Here is a 15,846-nt window from a genome sequence, read left to right on the forward strand (position 1 = left end):
CATTCAGGTTCACAGTTTATTGGTTTCAGCAAAAGAGGCAGATATGCCAATTTAGACAGGGTAGTGAGAAAAAAAAAGTTTCCATCTAAATGGAATAATTTTACCACTGGGAATTCTCAGCTGGGGGAAGAGCGGAGGCAAGGCTTCTTTTCCTTATTTTAACAAGGCCTGAATGACAAACATATACGACAGTAAGAGGGATGACAGAACACTAGCTTTTGATGCTTCACAGGGGATCCATGAAATAAACAATAGGCAGAGCAATTGAATTACAGCAGGGTGAGACTGTCTGCCCGGACAAGAGGAGCAAGCAGTGGTCTGCTGCAGAGGAAAGTTGAAGCATCATTACATATTGTTCTCTCTCTCTCTCTCTCTCTCTCTCTCTCTCTCCCCCCCCCCTCCCTTTCTCCTCTCTCTCTCTCTCTCTCTCTCTCTCTCTCTCTCTCTCTCTCACACACATTCTTCTCTCTCTCTCTCATTTATTTACTTTCACAGAACTGAATTGTGTAACAATATATGATATATATATATATATATATATATATATATATATATATATATATATATATATATATATATATATATATATATATATAAAAAATATAAATAAGTAATATAAATTTGTAAATACTCCTAATACAAGAATTGGCCCTGTGTGCTCTATTCCTCACCCTTCCTCTCTCTCTCTCTCTCTCTCTCTCTCACTCTCTCTCTCTCTCTCACACACACACACACACACACACACACACACTCCTCTCACTCTCTCTCTCTCTCTGTCTCTCATTTATTCACTTTTGCAGAACTGAATTGTGTAACAATATATGATATGCATATAAACAAGTAATATAAATTTGTAAATGCTCCTAATACAAAAATTGTCCATGTGTGCTCTATCTCTCACCCTTCCTCTCTCTTTCTCTCTCCTTCTCTCTCCCTTCCACTCTCTCTTTCTCTCTCTCTCTCTCTCTCATACTTTGTGTATTAGTAATATGCATGTATATGGTATGATTTAAAAGCTATTATATAAAAACACTACCACTCACAGGTGTTGACATACAAAAAATTTATTTCTCATGTGCACAAAAAAAGGAATCAGACAGAAGTGGACCAGAGCAACGATTGAGACCACATGGCTTTAGTTATAGATTTCCATCAGAAATGATGTCCATGACACATCGTCTTAACAACGGGAGAAAGACCATGGCCTCTACCTTGCTCTGCTGATGCAGGTCATTTCTGCCTTTTAAAAAAAGACAAAAAATTAATACAGGATGCAATGAGTAGGACAAAAATGTCTTCATTCTAAGTGAGACGACAAATGTTCACCTTTTAATTGTAACAACATTCATACTTTTATTCGTAATTGCTACTGTCTCCGTTGCCATAGTGATTTGTGTGTTTTGGAGCGTGTGTCTGTCTGTGTACGTGTATGTGTGTGTGTGTGTGTGTGTGTGTGTGTGTGTGTGTGTGTTCAAATAGTCTGAAATTGTATTGTTTCTCCATGCTGCTATGACATAATCACCTCCAGGTCAGTGTGTCGAGAAGCTTAATCACAGGTTGTACTTTGCTGCATTTTAAACCATTGAGCAAGGACCATAGTTGGACAACTTGTGAAAACAGCCCACAAAACCAGGCATATATAAAACGTAACTGTAATTTGTACAGGCTCGTCATCAACAAGAGATGGATGGATCATCTGGAATTAGATGGAAAATCGAACACAGAAGTAAAAGAGAATACAGAAAGCCATTTACTTCATTTGCATAGCGACTTAAAAAAATATGAACAAGTCAGGAAAAACTGAACTGAACATACAACCAGTCATACATGTGATGTGTAGCATTTTGAAACCCACAGTAATAAATGACAGGTTTCAATTTTTGTTGTACTTTTGTTCCAAGCACAACACCTAAGACACAAATGTATGTAATCTTTTTTTTTTTTTTTTTTTTTTTTCTTTCAGTTTGCATATCTACAAATGAAATCAGTAAATTACTACGATACTGCAATGGTCAGATGTAGATGATCTTATATACATTGAAGAATTGTCTTCACATTATACACAAATTCTACAAAGCAGCAATTTGTTGCAAATGATGTAACATTGACTAACGGAAAACACCTTGTGTGTGTACACTGTAATGTGCATTTGATGGAGCTTTGTGTTTTGTTTAACATTACCACATAGAATCAGTGTTGACTACTATTAAAACATAATACTGCTTTATTAATGCATACAGATACTGCAAATAAAATATTAAATATCAAACTAAGTCTTTGGCAAATGTGGTAAAAGTACATTCACTTTACATTTTCTGGAGATGATGGAATGGATGGTTTTTGTTTTTTGTTTTTCACGGATTTAAACGTCCCACCTAGAAACATTGATCTAAAACACAAAAGCTGTGTTACTTGCATATCTACCTCTCAGGACTGGAGCCAGTTTTCACCCAAACCTTTAAAAAGTTGTAAGGCAATACTAGGAGTGTCATTTATGTTGACATGAGAGTAGAAATCAATCTTCTGTTTAACATGAGTACTAGGTTTATGTAAAAAGTATAAAAATAATTTAACAGTAAGACTATTTTTTAGTACAGACGATAATGGCCCAGTAATATGTCATAAGAACACGCCACTGTGTTTTTTTTTTTTTTTTTGAACATTCATAAAACATGAACAAATAGAAAACATAAAAACAAGTGGAAGCAATAGTTAAAGGTGTCTGAATATTTTCTGCTGTTTTGTCCAGTATAGAATGAGTTTTACATGTTTATACATATCATTGGACAAACTTTGCTTTCTCACTGACCTCATTAAAATGTTGTAATTAAATAGTGCAAAAAGGAGCAAATCATGATATTGGTTATGATGTAGCACCTGAACAAAAACCTGTCATAATCTTGAATATGTAACAATAAAGGAGAATGAATTTATCTTCAGGCCTTTCGTTACCTTTTTATTCTTTTACAAATGATTGTGTCTCACAGAACATGATGTAAGCCTTTTGATATTATCACAACATCTGATTATTGATAGAGGGTTTGAGGTGATGCTTTCCACTGCAGTGCTCTTCTTTCCTATAACTGCACCTCTTGCATAACTGATCTGTCCATGAGAGGTTTAGACACTGGCAAAGGACAATCCCAAATTGCCTTATTTTAATCCTTGGTTGATGGTACTACAAACAGTATGTAAAGGAATGCAATGATTGATGGAAAAAAGAAACAAACAACAGCAAAAAAAAAAAAAAAATCACGTGTTAACTTTGTATTTTTCACATGGTTTGTCTTGTTTTATATCTTATAATATATATAGATTTTGTATAATCTTTCAGAGTCTTTAGGGAAATTTTACAGTCATTGTTCAGCGAGTTGAAAAACAGGGGCTCAGACATCAATGATTGAAGTGGGGGGCATCAAAGAATCACAGGAGGGAAAATTCACGGCTGCTTGACCCTCCTAATCTCTGGCTGACCCCGCGAAACTGAAGATGGTGGAGCCACGCTGAATGGCCATGTTGGACCGTAACACTGTTCACACTGGTGCGATGCGTGGATCATGGTTGTGTTGCTGCAGAGTGACGTGGTTGCCATGGTAACTAGTGGCGGTCATAGGCAGTGGCAGCAGTGGGAGGGGCCGAGCCCCGGGATGCGGCACTATAATAATAAGGGGAACCTGGAAGTTAACAGAAGAGCGGACCGTTTGAAAACAACCAGTGCAATGTACAGGCCCGCTTTAAAGCAGGAGAGAATACAGTCTCACTTCAAATCAAAAATCAGCTATTGTTATACAGGACAATGACACTTAGAGTAATTGAGTAATTGTTTTAAAGTTATGATAATCTTTCATTTTTGTCTCTTCAGGAAATAACTTCAGTAACAAACTAGATGCTAATCTGTGAATTAAAATGTGCTCAAGATGACATTTGTTCAATTATTAAATGAACAAATCCACTTTGAATTCACCAATTTCGTACAAGATAGGTAGTGTTAATACTCACTTAATAGTGCAGGGTTGCTGAACCTCCAAGCTTCATTGTAGGTTGTGTATTGTGGATGGGAGTAGGGGTTTCCTGAAAAATCGCTTCCTAAAAACAAAACAAATCCCAGTCTAAGAGAGGGTAGATCTGATCAACTGCACCAAATGGTTCCCCCCTATCATTTTAGGCTTTCCTTCTTCTGTATTTGGTTAACATTTTCCATAGTTCTAATCATCTTCTATATTTTGAGGCTTATTTCTTTAAATGCTTCTCTCCTCCAGCTTTTGACAAACTTGGACTTCCAAAAGATCCCCATGTTACTCATTTTTGTTCACACCCTCTTCTCATTCTCTTTATATAGCTTAGACTTTTGGATAGTAGTCGTGAGTGTGTCAGTGAGCAATGCTGTTGGTCCGCACGTTTCTTTCTTTTATGAGACAATAAAGGCTGGGGTTTATATGAAGCTGGTGAGGAATGGCTTTTGCTTTAACAGTGTTTTGGGGTCTGTCACTAAATCTTAGTTGTTCTGGGAGCAGATAAATAGGAGTGCACATTAAACCCATGGCTCCTGGATTTAAGAGGATTTCTGTGTGTGTGTGTGTGTGTGTGTGTGTGACCAGTGAAAATGAATCTTTGATGAAGACAGATTTGATGTACCTATAAAGATATGTTTGCCCAACAAATGAATTCTGTCACTGAATTAAATTTGTCCTGCAAAATGTATTCATGTTTGCTGGCTGGGCAATCCCACCGAGACTGAATCTGGCTGAAGCACTCAACAGTGCCCGTAGCAAGAATCCTTTTGTGTTTGATGTAAAATATTTGTCTTTTAATGTTTCGCTCTCTGTGCAGATGTCTTTGCAGATGCTGTGAGACAGATTTTCAGCCAATCTTATTCCTACACTCAGGATAAAGTGTGGAAACAATGCTTTTTTGGGGGGATCTTAGCTGAGCTCTGTCTGGCCTTGTACTGTAAAGAATGGATGTTGTGGTATGTGTATGTTTGTATGTGTGTTTGTGTGTGCGCTGTTTGGGGAGAGGGCACCACTCTGTTGCCAGATTGCATCCTGACCTGGTGGCTGGCAGTGAAACTCAAGCTGGGTCCCTGAGAGAGATAGTGATTTAAATATTTACAGGCCTTCCTGCCCGCTGTTTTGTGACCCTTAACTGTTTGCTGTGAACCTGAACTGCAGGTTAAGTAGAGGGGGAAAGAGATACGCTCTGCAGCACTGGAGGCTGGGGCAAGAGAGCCCTGTTTATCGATGGTCCGTGAGAACACTTTGGGGGGGGGGGGGGGGGGATAATGAACATTGGAACCCGTGTGGAACTGAGAGGAACTGTCCTATATCCTGTGCCTTGATCGCTTATTGAGTAGTGCTAATTTGCTCCTGCGCATCCAATAAGCGGCCTGATGCTTGCTTACAGGTCAATTACCTGTCCTTACTGTCGTTACTCACTGCATGGCTAGCCCTTCTTATTCCCACTGTGCTTATCATTGTTAGCGTTAATCTATCAATACTATATCAACTGTTGAGTATGATTTTTACCTGACACTTTAGTTTAGTTGTCAGCCTCAGCAAAATTTGAAAAGTAAGGCTATCAAACATTTCTTTAAGAACTTTATATTGATTTGGAATGATCTCAAGTTTGCTGAAGATGGTCAATTGGTGAGGACTACTGACTGAAAATATTATGAGCTCGCTTAAACTTAACGGCCTCATAAAACCAGTAATATGACTCACCAGGAACCATTCCAGCAAGTGTTGAGGTGGGGTAGCTGCCTTGCCCAGTGGGGGGGACGTGAGGGGGGTAACCTGGGAGAGTCGTGCTGGCCATGTCTCGACCTGAAAGGAAAGTGGTGAAGAATGTAAGAGCAATTCTGAGACCAAGCCAGATATATTTTTGTGTACTTTACAAGCAAAAATCCAATTGCTAGCTGATATAGGCTTGGGGTAAGGCATGGGGTTGTGTGGACTGCATAGTATTCACAGTAAAGTTTATGGTGCATAAAATAAACTGGAAAAGTGCCCTAAGCTTTAAAGCGTGATAAAGTAACACACTGGCAAGATATGTGACCTTATGCACAATAATAATAATAATAATAATAATAATAATGATAATAATAATAATATATAATAGTAGTAGTAATAGTAGTAGTAATAATAATACTTTCAATCATGTCATAGCATTTCTTCTCCTTTTACACAATGCCAGTATCGCTAATCACCAATAATGCTACGATCTAAATCTCATCACTTACCAAAGAGAGTGCCAACAAAGCAGCCACAGATGATTAGAAAGACAAACAATAAGGCTATATGGTCTGAAACTCATTACTGGTAAACCACGCTGTGGTCAAAAGTCATCTTGTCTCCACTTTACCATTCAAAAACTGCTTACACAGCAGAACGCAAAAGCACCTCCACAGCTTTTCATTCTTCCTAGATCATTTCAGGCTTCAACTTTCACACTTTCACAGAGCAACACTGACAGCCAGTTTTTACTCATGCTGAAGTGACATGGATGAACAGAACTGAGCCATGTTATTTGTCAGAGCCCATACCGAAGGACAGCTGAGGACTAGAAATACACTTGGCCTCCATTTTCAGTGTTGTAATTGGGGGTTATGGCCAGCTTGCCTGGCAGATAAACTGGTTGTGGGACATGCAGACCTTTACAGGGCCTCTGTCTTTGTTAGCATGAGGGTCAATGATGGTTATGTAGGAACACATTCCCTCAGACTTATTAGGCAACAGGAGTCTAAAGTCAAAAATACTCACAATTTGCACTGTAGAAATGTACTAATAGAACCTCATACAAAAAAATAGCCTATCGTTCAAATGATGATGTGAGTAAATTTCATTCAATTTCATGTGAATAAAGATGAAGTGTTATAACCATTAACACTGAGACTACGTTGGTTAATGAAACTGTAGCGCAGTAGTCTTAAAAGACTATTTCTTACATAAATAATATTAATGATAAAATATAGATACCATTTAAAAAAAAAAAAAATTAACATGATTTATACCTTTGACACAGTTATCGACAGACTGCTAATGGCATTTGTTTCATGAGTGGTTGTTCAAAGCTAATATGCGATTCCTCATTAGAGTTGCTTGTCTGAAATGACTATACATTGCTATACAAATAATCACAGTTGTCTAGGTTGGTTGTTGTGTGTAGGCAAAATAAATCAGCTACAAATTTAAAGATCCTGTGGGCAAATCCTAATCAGAACATTGTAATTACTATAATGATCAGGATACAGGGGAGCAGCTTTCAGAGTGAAGCAAATGTAGTGAAATGAACCTAATGATCATCAGCGCTCTCTTTTTAGCACTGTCTCCCTGAGACACAAGGTGCTGTGACCATAAAGAAAATGAGCAGATTAGATCAGATTGAAATTCCAAGCTCTCTGAGAACAGAGTCGCTTAAACTTGCACGCTGAATTCAGCACAGCCTGGGGCTACACAAATCGTCATTCAGTGTGTACAAGAAAAATGAGGGAAGGACAGACTGAGCAATCATAAATGCAACAAAGCACTGAAGACAAGTCTAAACAATGGCTATTATTATTATTATTATTATTATTATTATTATTATTATTATTATTGGCCTCCTGTTTTTTTTTTAAATTAATGTTGTTGTCGTTGTTGGTGGTGGTAGTTTTTATTATTGACAATTTTACTGTTGTATTCTGTAAAATATTTGGTTTCTTTCTTGATTAGGTTTAACCTTTATTATGTTTCTGCCCATCTATACATCAGGGTTAGTGAGTCTTTCAATAAGAAACTGATAATATTCAGAAAAGTGATAAAGAGTTATTTTTGTGCATTTTGAAAAAAAAAAATCTGGTATTTTGAAATTAATGATCATGTACTCTCTCTCTCTCTCTCTCTCTCTCTCTCTCTCACTCTCTCTCTCTCTCTCTCTCTTTCACACACACACACAGACACACACACACAATATTTGGTAATGTAGATAATCTGAAACAAGATGGTGAAGGTCTATCTTTAGACTTTCACAGCATAAAAAAATGCATTAGATAAAGCCATTTATGTTTTATGGTAGCTAGTAGCTCTGGGCTACAGTAGGACAGTAGCTGTCTCCCCCCAACCAGCGCAGGGTACAATGATTTTTTTTTCTCTCTCTCTCTCAAATGAGGTTGTACCTGCTATAATAGGCTGGCTTGCGTACTGGCCGTAGCTGGGGCCATGGTGGCCATAGGCACCGTAGCAGGGGGTGGAGGCGTCTACTGACACACCAGGCTGGAAGGGCAACAGTTCCGCTAGCCCCGAGGCTGCAAGTGAAGAGGGGGTGAAAGGAGCCAGCGAAGCCTCGTGTGGCTCTTGCTTAACACACACCATGGAGGAATGGGATTCTGCCAGGGTGAAGAAACAAAACAAAAGCCACACACACAATCAGACAATGCACAGGCACACCCATGGACGAAAAAAAAAATTAATGACGGATGATGATGAGAATGGGAGCACTCAATCAAAACAAAAAAAGAAAGATGGGAGTTGTTTGACTATGATGATAATGTGTAATGCAATACATCGCAATTTAAAATATCTTAGTGCTATTTCTAGATGGCCAAATTGGAAGTTTGTAAAACTCAGTGATTTCTCTGATTAATAAATAAACACTTAAATAATTTAGCTAATTTGTAGTCATAATAATAATAATAATATTAATAATATTAATAATAATAATAATAATAATAATAATAATACATTATTATTATTATAGTTGTAATAGTTAATAATATAATATTAACTGTGATCAAATGTGATGCAATTTGAAGCAATTTTATTTAATTTAAGTTTATGATCCACCATGACTTGTGTTCTACCTGTGTGTGTGTGTGTGTGTGTGTGTGTGTGTGTGTGTGTGTGTGTGTGTGTGTGTGTGTGTGTGTAGGGATGAGTTAGCATGTACAGGACACACGGTCTATAAGACACAGTTCAGTGTAACACTGTGTAGAGGCGACTGATCCACACATGATCACCCTGGCGATACCTTAAACACACATTGTTAACCGAATGGAATCTAACGTGGTCATCTCTTGCACCTTGTGAATGTAAATCCCAGAGCGTAAAGAGCTTTCTTTACTTTAAAGAGTCAGATGTATCTTTCTCAGCCAAAACCCTTGGGCTTTTTCTTTGAGTCGAATGCAAAGTGTCAGGTTAGAGATAACTCCTGTTTCCAGCACAGACGTGGTGCTTTTTCTTTCTTTTTTTTTGTGCAACAGCAAATGCATAGAATATATTTGATTTCAGAAAGCAAAAGCCTTGTAATAAATCTATGCAACAAGACTTATTATAGAACAAATTTTGACCAATGAGTTATAATTGGCATTCTCATTATTGGAAAGCAGGGTTTTTTTTGGGGGGGTGGACAAATTTGAGGTTTCTGTGTATACTTTAGCTCTACAATAACGTCAACAACCAACAGTAATCCTCCCAGATAAATCAGACACAAATATCAGGGATATTTCCCAAAGGTTTGGTTGTAGGAAAATAGTATCGGCACGTTGAAAATGCTTCTACAAATAATAACAAATACTTCCATTCGAAACATTAAAATTAATGCCTTCTGTTTGATGAAACCTGTTCTTTTTCATTCACCATGGTGGATTTGCTCCTGCAACTTAAAAAATCCATTCTCTCTCTTTCTCCCTTACTCATCTTCTTTAACATCCTCCTCTGTTATATTGGCCTGGCCTGTTGGGAGGGCTCTCACAGCTCCATGATAGCCTCATTAGCTGCTTCCCAACTATTGTTGTTTTACAACCAAGCTGTGTGCACAGAATCCCTCATTAAGATAAAGTCTCCTTTCTGTCAGATGCAACCCTGATAACCCTTTTAGACCTAACGCTAGCAAATAAGGCAACTTAACTGACCCCATTCCCATACAAATCAATGGCCGATTTTCTTCTTTCGAGTGGCTCTAACCTAACAGCGACATCTGCATACAGTACCCGAATAATAAACATCGCTTTTTACTAGAGAACTTGTTAGAGAATATAAAATTTTTGCTGCCATTCACACAAAAGGGGTTAAGAGGAGGTATAAAAAACGAACAGCTCTGATGACTATATTTTACGGAACGTGATGTTGGTCATAAAGCTCGACTTTCAAGATGAAAACCTTAGAGGCCAGTAAACAAGAGGGAAAGAAAAGCTTTGAGCGGAATTAGACCTCCTGTTTTCATACACTGTGCTCTCCTGTTGGCAGACAAACAAGGGCACTGAGCTACACTGACCCAGGCTTAGTGTTCGAGATCAGTGAACTTTGAAACTAATCAGAAGTGCTGTTGCTTATTGTCCTGTGGACGAGCGAGGCCTGCAAAAGGGAAGGCTGTCAGCCTCCTGATTACTGAGATGGGAGATAAACACAGGTCTGCGCTGAGGTGCTCTCTCAGCAAAACACATCACATCAGCTCCAGCTATAGAGTTCTCTCTGTCTCTCTCTCTCTCTCTGTCTCTCTCTCTCTCTCTCTCTCTCTCTCTCTCTCTCCATTGTATGGTTTCACATGGGTGCAGATCATGATGGGAGGGGCAGGGAGTGACTTTTTTCTTCTTTTTTTATAAAAAAGTCACCTGCATTCATTTCATGACTTCATGTATGCAAAAACAACATCAAAAATGCATTCATTTATTCACCTTTAGTAACCACTTTATCATGGTAAGAGTCACTGTGGATCCGGACGGTATCCAGGGAAGACTGGGAATGAGGGGGAAATATGCCCTGTATGGGACTACTTAAGTTACTGACTTCAATTTTCAATGTTAAGGAACTAGGAATTTATCACAGACCACAAAAATAATAATACTGAAACACCTTAATCAACTGAAAGCGAAGACATGTTGGGTAAGGTCAATTAATGTTGACTTCCAAACCTATGTGTTAAAAGTCATGTGTGCTCAAAGGTTAGTGTGCCACTATGAGGATGAAATAAACATTAATTTGGGCAGCAGGCCTGGCGGGGCTGTGCTGAGCTGAGACACAGGTAGTTTGTCACAGGGCCACACATGAGGCGCCTGAGCCTAGCTGGCTGCCTGTTGTTTGCTGCTCACTGGAGAATACCAAGCCACACTTAAAAAATGGCTCTCTGGCGGATATATTTCAGCCGAAGCTCATCAGCAGCATAGGCCAGCACAAAGCAGCCTTTTCTTTCTCTCAGCCTGCGTATGCTGCTTTTTCTTCTAACTTCTCCTTCTCCTTCCCCATGCTTTTTATTTCTTTCCTTTTTTCCCTTTTTTTTTTTTTTAACAGAGCCTCTAGACATGGAGCTCTGTTGCTTTCAGGCGCAGCCCTCACCCCCACCTTCTCCTCCTACCATCTCTCTGAAGAGATTTGGAACAAGGGAGATCCCTTCAGCACCTGCTCAGGTTTTCAGTGGGTCAGAGGGGTGCCCATTTATTCGGTGCCATCCCACTGGCACCAGGAAGACTTCCATTATATGCCTCTGCAGGGAGGGCGCTTAAGAATGTGCACTGGCTATTCATTCCAGAGGTATGTGCAAAACGGCCTTTATAAAAGACAAGTCATATCTGGAAAGCATCCAAGTTCTTTTTCCAAACTTGGAATAAATCATGCCTTTGTTTTTTTTTTTTGTTGTTGTTGTTGTTTTTTTCCCTTCCCCTTACTGTTAGTGCATGAGTATTGGATGGGACTGACTCATATAGGTAAGCCTCTTGGGCACTGATAAGAAAGTCGGACAAAAATATCACAAAAGCAGTTTATTTTACCCAAATAAAAATTGGGAATTTATTAAACTGATATTTAAAGGATTATCTCAGTTCTCAGAAGTTTTTTGTGCCTAATCACACATCAGGATTATCTGTACCTATTTAAGTATTATGCATGTTCTTGCACTTATCACTATTTTTTATTGCGTGTACTATGTACATCCACTACAACATTAATTCACGTTATTGAAACTGCTGTGGAAAACAGAAATGCCACTGTTTCTAAAACTTTGACTTTACAAAGAATTAATCCAGTTACCTAACAGGGCTTCTTGCCTTTTTCAGACACTCAACAGCAGCGCTAATTCCTTACAGTAATAGGATAAACAGCAAACAGAAAGGAGCCGTGTCTTCTATGTCTCACGCTCTTAAAATTCCAATTTCTGTTTTTGTAATGAAGAATTCATTAATCATTCATCTTTAATAGATTATGCAAATGTCATGGCATAAAATCAACATGATCAATGACAGCGTGAATTTTAATTAGCTCAGGAAAACATTGCAGTGAATGGCCATAATCTGCAGCTCTATCCAATGGCAGGGAGTCATTTATTCTAAATTAACTCTCAGTGTAAATGCAGAGGATAATTTAGCACCTCTTTTAACTTAGTCCTTATAGCCATTTCCAGAGTTTATCACATGCTAGAACATCCAGTTATTGCATATAACCCTACATTACTTGCTCAGCGCTGCATTATAAATTGAGTTATTACTGCCAAAAGTCATTTAAAATACCATGCGAAACACTTAATGCTCAAGTCTTTCCAGTGAAGATATTTATGCCTAGTGTTGAAAATAACTACATTATCGTTTCATATCAAAGAATTCACATAACAGTTATAAATTCTGTCAGAACTGAATCTTTCTTTCTTACTGTATGAAAAACATTGCGACACACTGATTGTAGGTCGTCATATACTTTTGTCTTTATTAATTATGAAGAAGCATGTATGAGGGGGAGTTTGTTTGGTGAAGTGTAAGGTGGTCTGCCTCGAGACCCCCTGCGGAGTCACATCCCAGGTGCAAGAAAGGCCACCTGCCATGAGGGTGCTTCCCAGACCGAGACTGCTTTCATACAAAGGACAAAAACACACCTTTCTTCTCCAGGGGCCCAACTTTCTGGAGGGAATCCTACCTCCCACATATTACCGAGACGCAAAAAGCCCTTTCTTTTCACATAACCCTGGCCGGCTATCATTTGAGAAGGGGCACAGCTATTTTCAATCATCCTGTCCTACGCCCCCACAGAACTCATTGGCTTTGATGGCTCGTGCATAATTATGTGAATTTTATTAAAAGCTCAGCATATTAATCTCAGCGCGACAGTTGGCTATCAGTAAACTTAACCTTCTCTGAGGTAATAACAGCAGCTACAGTGAAACAATATTTCAATTAGTAGGCCTGACATTAACCACTACAATACCGGAAGACAAGAGGGAGGATGGGGGGGATATTGTTGTAGAGCAAAACACAAAGTCCTGTTCCTAACCAGGAATCTTCTATACAGGCCAAAGACAACCTTCTTCACAAAGGCATATTTTCACAAGATTGCTCCTTGTTTTCATCCTCTATTCCTCAGAAAGAAAAGGTAGATGCCAGTTACTGCATGGTGACGTACTTGACACTGTCAGTCAGCACTCCAGTCATCAAATCGAATATTCCCACTCTGTAATGCACGTAACATCACCTGTCTCACCAGTGAGAGGTATTCTGTCACACTGTCAGTCAGAGCAGGTCACACTAATCTGACCACTTTAGATAGAAACACCAGATTCACTTGTGAAGCTCACCTTACCACGCAATACATATCAGAAAAGTTCAGACAATGAATATAAGCCCTCGTGCCAGCTCTGCATGATAGACTAGGACAGCTAACCCAGCTATCTTACCTGCCACTACTGGGTAGCTCTGGGAAACGCTGGAGCCCAATTCGGAGCTGGCGCTGGTGGATAGGCTGGGCTTGACCTCGTCCAGTCCTGGGTTCAGTGCTGGTAGTGAGTATTCGTTAGCCTGCCAAATGGGGGTACATTTTAAACAGGTGTACAGCAAAGCTCACTTCTTAAATTTTTATTCAGTTGTAAAACTCGTAAAGCTTATTAGGTGCCAGTCACAATATTTTGTTTGGCATTTTCCTCAGTATTATAAAAATGAAATGTGCCACCAGTGAAGGCACCGGAAACATCTACGTTAAGCTACCTACTGCTCTACTGACCAGCTTTTATAAATGAGCATCTGAAATATAGTGATACTGAAATTCTGTAGTATCTCCCTCCTACTTCTGGAGAGGAAACAAGACTGTAAAGGCCTGTGTGTGTATTTTGGTGGGAGGCCATGTGCATGGTGAGTGCATACATTAGGTTTTTGAGCAGGGCTGAGAGTAGGATTTGGAGAAGCTTGAAAGGCAGGCCTGTCAGCTGCCTCTTTGTGCTTGACTGCAGCCATCCCCATGACCAGCCAAGGGAAGAGCTTTGTTAGATTACCAACATGTGGCCCCATTTCTAGAGCCACAACCAACCGTTTGTAATTGTTATCTTTGGAATAAGAAATGATGACACATAGATGTGTAAGTACGAACAATTAATAAGATTTGTATAATTGTGAGAGCACAGTACATGTATGCTCTAGTTGCTGAATTGTGTTTTTGGGTACAATAATCTCTACACAAGATTTGCATATTTATTGTTTATCATTAAATCAATCATTAAACAATTTTAGTGGTTTCAATTTTTTAGTCGGGACAGTAATTTTTATGGTAGGCCCAGATTCTTAAAAGCTATTTAGGCTGGCTATGACATTAGGAAACATCTAAAAATGCTCTTTATGAGCAGCCTTACTGCATGCTTTACACTACAATGCTTTTATCAAACCTCTCTGACAATGAAATGAGACTTCCGGCTCCTGTGTTCATCTTGTGTTCTGGGTGTGTGTTTGTGTATGTGTGTGTGCGAATATGTTCGTGCATCTGTGCATCTCAATGGGACTGTGTCCCAAAGGGGAATGCCGTGACCCCAGTCTTGTCTGTCTCTATCCCAGATAAACTCTAATTGTCTGATACAACTGTTCACTGGGCCAGTGGCGGATGTTCCTCTCTATTCGGCCTGGCCTCAGATGCACAACGGCCATTTTATCATGCAGATAGGAGCAGGTTGGGCGTGGGGCAACTGAAGAGCCATCTGAAAAGGATGACCAAATGGCTGGCAGAAGTGTAGGAGGGGTGAATCCATTGACTTCAGCATTTCCAAAATGGCTTTTTAATGCCTTGCTTCAGACCCCAGACATTGGCTAATAGCTTCATCCTTTCAAGAGTTAAAAAGAAGGCCAAAAAGAGACCAATAAAAGGGAATGTGGTCTGATTAATGTTATACTGTATTAAAAGAGATTTTTTTCTGGACTGTTCCAGGCACTGCACTGTTTTTTGCACACACTAAACTGCTTTCTTTGCTGTTTTATACCTTTTTTGGGTTCTCTTTAAGACTGCAAGTCATTTTCAATTCGTTTTGCTATTGATCTTCCAATAGGTAAGGGCTGTCCCCCTGATTTATCACCAGTGTAATTCGTCACGATTGGAGAGAAATTAAAATGAACTCAATTAAGGCCACTGCATTTGCTTTATAGGCATCCACTTGGAGTTTCAAGGGAAAAATTAATAGTCACTTGTTTAATAGTCTATTGAAAGTAAATAAAGGTTAAGCCTAAGATGGCTGTATATAAAAGGATATAAAAAGATTTGACCCTTGTATTATTTTTTAGCAAGGCTAAAAAACTTAAACTGTATTTCTGGCTGTACTGAGGCTTAGAAAAATCAAATGGGTTTAATATGCACTGAAATTACAATTGAAATGTGAAATTGAAAGAGATTTTTAATATTAATTAAGAAATATATTTATTTATTTTAAATAATACATTGTGCTTTTATGTAAAAATGTGATGTTTTAAAATGTACCATGTGTCAAAGGTTGCTGCTCATAGAAGTGATTTCTTCATTTTTACTATATTTTAATATTTAAAAAACCTTTTTGGTGTTATGCAGTGACCAAGAAAAATGATAAACAAATCAAAAACCAGTTTTAAATGGGAGATTTACCCAGGAGGTTGTTCTTAAAGTTCAT

At 38.7% G+C, this 15,846-nt stretch overlaps 1 protein-coding gene across 8 annotated transcripts in view; it reads right to left on the minus strand.

The window, feature by feature from the left end:
* Positions 1 to 2,206: 2,206 nt before the first annotated feature.
* Positions 2,207 to 15,846, minus strand: part of pax2a (paired box 2a) — a 28,920-nt gene continuing 15,280 nt past the window's right edge. For 2 of the 8 annotated variants that reach the window (XM_017464236.3, XM_017464234.3), the window contains 5 exons: positions 13,627 to 13,747; positions 8,153 to 8,362; positions 5,721 to 5,822; positions 4,000 to 4,086; positions 2,207 to 3,655 (listed from right to left, as the gene is read on the minus strand). In XM_017464236.3, coding sequence (XP_017319725.1) covers positions 3,534 to 3,655; positions 4,000 to 4,086; positions 5,721 to 5,822; positions 8,153 to 8,362; positions 13,627 to 13,747 — 642 coding nt within the window. In that variant the 3' untranslated portion in view covers positions 2,207 to 3,533. Of the gene's footprint in view, positions 3,675 to 3,999; positions 4,087 to 5,720; positions 5,823 to 8,152; positions 8,363 to 13,626; positions 13,748 to 15,846 lie in introns of all 8 variants that reach the window. The other 6 variants (XM_017464247.3, XM_017464235.3, XM_017464244.3 and 3 more) reach the window with 3 other exon arrangements.

Source organism: Ictalurus punctatus, chromosome 3, assembly GCF_001660625.3.
Source record: "Ictalurus punctatus breed USDA103 chromosome 3, Coco_2.0, whole genome shotgun sequence".
Classification (NCBI taxonomy): domain Eukaryota; kingdom Metazoa; phylum Chordata; class Actinopteri; order Siluriformes; family Ictaluridae; genus Ictalurus; species Ictalurus punctatus.